The following is a 7,408-nucleotide window of genomic DNA, read 5'->3' as shown; positions in this document are numbered from 1 at the left end:
GGCTTCCTCTAGTTGCAGTGAGCTGGGGCTACTCTTCGTTGTGGTGCGCGGGCTTCTCATTGTGGTGGCTTCTCTTGTTGCAGAGCATGGGCTTTAGGAGTGCAGGCTTCAGTAGTTGTGGCACGCAGGCTCAGTAGTTGTGGCTCATGGGCTGTAGAGTGCTAGCTCAGTAGTTGTGGTGCACGGGCTTAGTTGCTCCGCATCATGTGGGATCTTCCCAGACCAGGGCTCGAACCTGTGTCCTCTGCATTGGCAGGTGGATTCTTAACCACTGCACCGCCAGGGAAGTCCTGATACCTAGCTTTTATTTTATTTACTTAGTTAATTTTTTGCAGTACGCGGGCCTCTCACTGTTGTGGCCTCTCCCGTTGTGGAGCACAGGGTCCAGACGCACAGGCCCAGTGGCCATGGTTCACAGGCCCAGCCGCTCCGCGGCATGTGGGATCTTCCCGGACTGGGGCACGAACCCGCGTCCCCTGCACCGGCAGGTGGACTCCCAACCACTGCGCCATCAGGGAAGCCCTACCTAGCTTTTAAATCAATCTATCTGTGCTACAAGAAATAGTTGCAGGAAAAAATGAAAATCTCCAATAAAGTTTATCGTATCTAACATAAATGTCACTAAATTTATTTTTTAACCCTTAATGCAGAGAAAGACTTCCATTCAGCTGTGCTAAATATGGAACTCTAAACTCTGAACTCTGTAAGCACAGAAAATATGCTCTGCTCCATCTTTGTGTCCCGGACACTTACTACTGTGCCTGGCCCACAATCAGGGATCAAGAGATGTTTTATGAATGAACGAACATAGGACACAATTACTACCTTGAATGATAACGACATTGGCAACTTATTAAAGCTGTCTGACGAGCTTAAAGTACTGCAGATTTTGAACCCAGACTCTCAAAACGGTGTGTGATAGAATGTGGTTACTCTTGATAACTATGACTAAGTTAGGAAAGATTGTTTTAGAAGCACCATTAGATTAGCTGTCAAAAAATCTGGGTTCCTGACTGCCTTGGGTATTCCACAAATAAGCTGTATAACATTGCACCCATTGCTTAATCTCTCTGTGTTTTGATTCCCTCATCAACAGATAAAAGTTTAGTTGGGTCCATTCAAATGGTCAAATGGTTCATGGACAATTAATTTGAAAGTGAAAAATTTTAAAGCTTCTGCAATCAGGTTGAAATCTCCCTTTCCAAACTGATTTCCTAAAATTCATCAGCTCCCACCAGCCTGCCCTGTGCTTTGTATGATGGCTTCTGCCCCGTTGCCTTCCGCTGAGATTTCCTCCCTGCTCTTCTTACCTCTCCAATTCTTAAACATTCATCAAGACCCAGTCTCATATGTCCATCTCCTTGTAGCCTCCCAGACCACATACACTGGGGGTTTATGAGTAGTATGTGTGAACCCCTCAAGGACAGCACAATAGATGCTTTTGGATGCCTCACTATCCCCAGCACACTTTGCAAAGAGCCCAGCATGGAGTAAAGGGAATATTATGGCTTTCTGCTCCCCTTAACTCCTCAGGATTTTATAGACTTCACTCCATTCGACCCAAGATCCCAGGATTTCAAAGAACTGAAGAGACTGAAGACGTCTGTCCCAGAAGTTAGTCACTGATTAGGAAAAGGTATCTGATGCCTGTTTCCTCACATTTGTTTTGAACGTGCCCAGTGGTCTTGATTTAATTAGGGACTATTTGGAATGGGACATGGCTGGGCTTATCTGTCAGCTGGCCTCCGTGTTTCACCGTTAACACGCGTGGCCCTCAGGAAGATAACTGAAGAGACCAAGAATTGAGAATTGAAACTAATCTGTTTAAAATCATCTTTGACTTTCTCATTACCAATATCTACGTGATTTCTGCAGTCACAAAAACAACTGGAACATGTGCTAAGACAACAATTTTCAGTGTCCTCATAGAAACGAATCTTAGAGAATTGTGTTCTCCAGTTCTGTTTCTCGCTTATGTGGAGCTAAACCTAATCTGCTTTTCCGCTATGAAATATCTTCATGATTCTGTCCCAAGGGGTAAAGTCAAAATTCAATATTGTAACTCCCAGCTAAAAGTCACGCTAATTCATCTGATGAACTTTGTGGTGCTGTGATATTACAATGCTCCCGGTGTCAAGGCCGCCAATATACGAGTTCACAGACTGAGTACACAAACACTGGCCCCATCCTACTCCTACCCCAAACCCCAAACCCCAAAAAGAAATAAGAGACGTTTGCTTTTGTAGGTTGCAAGTCCTGGTCTGGTTTATTTATAAAGCAATAAATATTAGAAGCACAGATAAATTGCACGTGTGTAAACAAACTGTACAATGATTGATGAGAGATGAGGGAAGGTGGTTCAGAAGACTCCAAGAAGCATCATACCGTCATCCTGAATGAACATAAGGTAGACTAAGAGAGAAGGCACCTTAGAAGCATTTGCGGTGGACAATGGATGGTCCTGCCTCATCATACTCTTGTTTGCTAATCCACATCTGCTGGAAGGTGGACAGGGAGGCCAGGATGGAGCCCCCAATCCAGACAGAGTACTTACGCTCAGGGGGAGCAATAATCTGCAGAATGAAAACAAAAACCACCAGTGAACTCTGAAGTTCCAAGCAACAGAGCGCATGTTGGGGAGATTCACAGAAAGTATATTGGTGATCAATTCACTGTAATGTGATACTTCATTCCCACAAATGAATATGGCTGAGTCAAGTTTAATGCATTTCCTCTATTTCATCATTTCCACTATCAAAGTCACTATAAAATAGAACTTCCCCACTTCTCTGAAACAGAATATAATGTGGCAATAAGCTACATGCACGGTGGAGGCTAGCCCGAAAGCGGGGGGTCTTTTAAGATGTGTTCAAAGACTTAGATATTTTTTTTCCTTCAAAGATTTATTTTTATCCACTGCTTGAAAGTGTTTCCAAGTCTCCTATCTTGGGAAAAGCGCTAGAAAAATCAGAGAAAGTGTTAGAAAAGCTAAAAGTTTATGGGAAACGGGAAGCTAAGCGGTGAGGGGAAAGGAGTCAGGAATTCTGCTTGGAATACGGAGACCTGCTTTGCTTCCCCCACTCACCTTGATCTTCATGGTGCTGGGAGCCAGGGCAGTGATTTCCTTTTGCATGCGATCAGCAATACCAGGGTACATGGTGGTACCTCCAGATAAGACATTGTTGGCATACAGATCCTTGCGAATATCAATGTCACATTTCATGATGCTGTTGTAAGTTGTTTCATGGATGCCAGCAGATTCCATACCTAGGAACAAGTGTAAAAAAGAAAAATCACAGTGCCCTCAGGCCAGGGGGCCAGGGTAGAGGGAAGAGAATAGTACCCCTCTGTGCTGGTAAACTGTCACCATTTGTCTCTGAAACATATGTTCCTCTATAAGATACATTGCAGGGTTTTGTGGAACAGGTGTCATAAAAGTGCAGACAGTAAATCCACAACAGACTGCCAAGAAACAAACAACTGTGTTTAGCATCTGTTTGGAGGGAACACTTGCTGTACCCATCAGGGTATGGAGATGGATTAGAAAAGGAGGAGACACACATTTACGGTAAATTAATGCAATTCTTATTTATGGACTAAAATAAGATCCTGACAAGCTTCCTCTTGGAAATCACTCCTTAGGAAAGATGTTTGGTGACATACAAATGTCCAGTTATTACTATGAGTTGGATTGCTGTTACACTTAATAATGAGTGATGAAAGTAACGTCTAGCTACTTGGTGATGGAACATATCAGAATAAGGTAGCACTCTTGAGTCACCATCTCTTCCTTGCAGATATGGATTATTCAGTTACTACTCTGTCTCATTCCTTATTTTGAGATGAAGCCCGTGTGTCATCCTTTATCATACCATTGCTACGGAGCAGTGATGGCCATCCCTGTAAGAAGCCATCGGGACCTGAGGCTGAGCTGTGTGGGACTCCAAGCTATGACTTCTTTTAACACAAGGGCCCCTTAATCATTGCTGATTATAATAGCTTTTACCCTGGGGGCCACCAAGCGGTGTTTCTGCACCAGACCCTACAACTCACCAATGAAGGAGGGCTGGAAGAGCGTCTCAGGGCAGCGGAAGCGTTCATTGCCAATAGTGATGACTTGGCCATCAGGCAGTTCATAGCTCTTCTCCAGGGAGGAGGAAGAAGCAGCCGTAGCCATCTCATTCTCAAAATCCAGGGCGACATAGCACAACTTCTCTTTAATATCGCGAACAATTTCACGTTCAGCTGCAGAAATAAAGCGTGTCACAGTTAAGCTCTGAAAGATGAAATCAACCTTGAGGAGGTAGGGGGGTTCGCTGGGGGAGGGTAAAAGCAAGACACATACTATGGCAGATGAGATACACACACACTCACCGGTGGTGACAAAGGAGTAGCCACGCTCAGTGAGGATCTTCATGAGGTAGTCAGTGAGATCCCGACCAGCTAGATCCAGACGCATGATGGCATGGGGCAAAGCATAGCCCTCATAGATGGGGACGTTGTGGGTTACGCCATCCCCAGAGTCCAGAACAATGCCTGTCAGAGAAAATAGACAAGAACAAGGTAAATCTCTGAGGACACCACTGCTTTAACCATGTCAAAGCCTACTTCCAATCCTGGCTAAGAGATACTAGCGCTGGGCAAGGATCCAGATAAAATTAGATCCCTTACACATGAAGAATTAAAATGAGCATAATGGATGCCAAATCTGAAGCCAGCAACAGCTCATCCTCTTAAATATTGTAGTAGAAAAATTTTCCCAGGACACTTTCAAATGACCATCCCTCTTACCAGCTATTAGCACCTTATGCAAGCAACCAGGCGTGTTCTTCTCTTTTTTGACCCAGACCCTGTAGGGATGTTTGCCCAGGGGCTGTGATGGTGTGAACACACACCAATGACTGCTGCATTCCAGATTGATAGTTTGTGCAAAGCCTCAATATGCGACATCACATACTTTAGGCAAGGGGAGGATCTAACTCCGTATTCTTTCAGTTCTTAGAAATAAGTGTGCTCTGAAACCAACCTCAGGGTATTATTGTTACCCCTCTCCCTTAGCAGAGACACCTTCCCAGGGAGCGTGAGGAAAGGGATCATTCCTTTCTCACTGGGGAGACTGATTCCCAGCAAGGTCGAAGACTTGGGAATGTAATTAATCAGGGACTATCTCACAATCCCAACACACCTGTGGTACGGCCAGAAGCATACAGGGACAGCACCGCCTGGATGGCCACATACATGGCGGGGACATTGAAGGTCTCAAACATGATCTGGGTCATCTTCTCACGGTTGGCCTTGGGGTTCAGTGGGGCCTCAGTGAGCAGAGTGGGGTGCTCCTCAGGGGCCACGCGGAGCTCATTGTAGAAGGTATGGTGCCAGATCTTCTCCATGTCATCCCAGTTGGTGATGATGCCGTGCTCAATGGGGTACTTGAGAGTCAGGATACCTCGCTTGCTCTGGGCCTCATCACCTACGTAGGAATCCTTCTGACCCATACCCACCATGACTCCCTACAAGAAGAAAGTAATGAGAAAATCAAGCTTCCACCGTGTCAGGAATATAATCAATGCCTTATTCATTTCTATCTAACTGCCCAAGTCAAGCGACATCTTATGAATACGAGAAATAAGAAACAATAGGAATTTACCCCAATTCAGAAATATCATTTAAAGTTAATCTTGTACCTTCTCCCCACCCCACCCCCAAGAGGTATAATTCTATTGTTTAGAATATAACTAGGGATGGGGAGAAATGAAGCTATTTCACGGAAGAAGCAGAGCCTCACCTCATTTTTAAAATACCATAATGCCTTCATTAAATCATTAAGCTCATTACCTATGTCAACTGGAATATAAATGACTACATTGTGGAATGACTGAATTAATGACACACTGTATTTCTCCCAAGGAAAGATTTTGACATTCATCAAGTAAACATAAAAAGATGGACTGATATGCTATTACCATCCTGTCTGGGAAATCCAGCCTTCCTAGAGCTGTCCTGGAGTACGTATGGTCCACCAACACTGAGGAATACCACTCTCCTCCCTGGCAGTGTGTCTGGCCAGGCATTGAGGCAAAGCCAGAGAGCGTGGCATTTCTTTTAATAAACAAGGTGGTATGTCACTGTCACCATGGCACTTTACTGCCTCTGTCATAACTGGCTTCTAAAAATGCAACAGCCAGGAAGCAGATGGATTACATTTTGGGAGCCCTATAAACTGGCTGTGAACAAGAGGGAGCAATGTGGCTTGGCTCCTGGTTGGTTCGGATATGTTGTATTATTCTGAGTTTTGAACAGGACTGAAAAGGGAGGCCAAGGAGTAAAGTGAAATGTATAAGAGCTAGAGAAGATACTGAGGACTAAAAATGCAGGTCAGGAGTGGAGAAGAGAAGCTGCTGCCTTTTCACAGGAGGAAGTTGGACCCCTGGCAGAGCTGTGTCCCTGAAGTGGACTGGGGGAGGGGGGCGGTGCTGCACGTTTCCTGGTTTGCTGGAGGGTGTGAGTATTGCTTGTCTGGGCTGAGATTGGAAGCGAATCCAGCGTTTCCATCTGACCTAATGAGTTCATGGAACAGGAGGGGCAGGTGAGACATTTCCTCCATTGCTGGGCTGAAGAGGTGGCGGGAAGGGGTGTGGAGTGGGGCTGGAGACTGCTCCAGGTGAGGGCAGGCTGTGCGGGGCGGGAAGTTTACCTGGTGGCGCGGGCGGCCCACGATGGAAGGGAAGACCGCGCGGGGCGCGTCGTCGCCCGCGAAGCCGGCCTTCACCAGCCCGGAGCCGTTGTCGCACACCAGGGCGGTGGTCTCCTCGTCGTCGCACATCTTGGCGCAGCTTCAGTGGGGTCTACGGATGGAGGAGAGCAAGGCGGCCTACGTTCAGTGCCTGCGGAGCTGGCCTCGTCCGCGTCCCCGGAGGAAGGGACAGGGCAGATGGGGGTCCCCGGGCAGGGGAGCGGGGCGGGGGACGCTGCCGGCTCCCTTCCCCTCGGGGCAGAAAAAGGAGAGTGGGAAGAAGCTGCAGAGCAGGGGAGAGGAACCGCCCAGGCTCCCAGGCCAGGAGGCTCCTCCCCTGTCCCAGTGCAAGAGGGACGGTCACCCCTTAGCAGGTCCTCCCCGGCCCTTTACATTTTCGCCTTCTCACGAACCGGGAAGCCACTTCGGGCCCATCCACACCCCGATCCATGCTCGAGCCCCAGCTGGAGGGAAAAGTGCACGGCAGCAGGGACCCCAAAAGCCCCACTGGGGCCCAAGGCTACCCCTCCACGCGCCCGTCTCCAGTGAAGACCGAGACCCAGGACAAAAGAAGTTAGAACCAAATGAAAAGTTTGGTCTTAAGGAGAAAAAAAGTGATGGAGCGGCGGGGGCGCGGGGCACCGGCTCCAGGCGCGGGGCGGGCGGCGCTCACTC

The 7,408-nt window shown here is 47.3% G+C and overlaps 1 protein-coding gene across 2 annotated transcripts in view; it reads right to left on the bottom strand.

The window, feature by feature from the left end:
- Positions 1–2,238: 2,238 nt before the first annotated feature.
- ACTC1 (actin alpha cardiac muscle 1) overlaps positions 2,239–7,408 on the bottom strand; it is a 12,040-nt gene continuing 6,870 nt past the window's right edge. Inside the window, exons 2-7 of one of the 2 annotated variants that reach the window (XM_024732463.1) lie at positions 6,695–6,845; positions 5,186–5,510; positions 4,375–4,536; positions 4,054–4,245; positions 3,086–3,267; positions 2,239–2,573 (exon numbers count right to left, since the gene is read on the bottom strand). In XM_024732463.1, the coding sequence (XP_024588231.1) occupies positions 2,430–2,573; positions 3,086–3,267; positions 4,054–4,245; positions 4,375–4,536; positions 5,186–5,510; positions 6,695–6,823 (1,134 nt within the window). In that variant the 5' untranslated portion in view covers positions 6,824–6,845 and the 3' untranslated portion in view covers positions 2,239–2,429. Of the gene's footprint in view, positions 2,574–3,085; positions 3,268–4,053; positions 4,246–4,374; positions 4,537–5,185; positions 5,511–6,694; positions 7,230–7,408 lie in introns of those variants that run through there. The other variant, XM_024732464.1, reaches the window with a different exon arrangement.

This window comes from Neophocaena asiaeorientalis, unplaced genomic scaffold (assembly GCF_003031525.2).
Source record: "Neophocaena asiaeorientalis asiaeorientalis breed wild unplaced genomic scaffold, Neophocaena_asiaeorientalis_V1.1 scaffold119, whole genome shotgun sequence".
Lineage (NCBI taxonomy): Eukaryota > Metazoa > Chordata > Mammalia > Artiodactyla > Phocoenidae > Neophocaena > Neophocaena asiaeorientalis.
The sequence above is the reverse complement of the archived record's forward strand: the minus strand, read 5'-3'. Positions and strand labels throughout refer to the sequence as shown.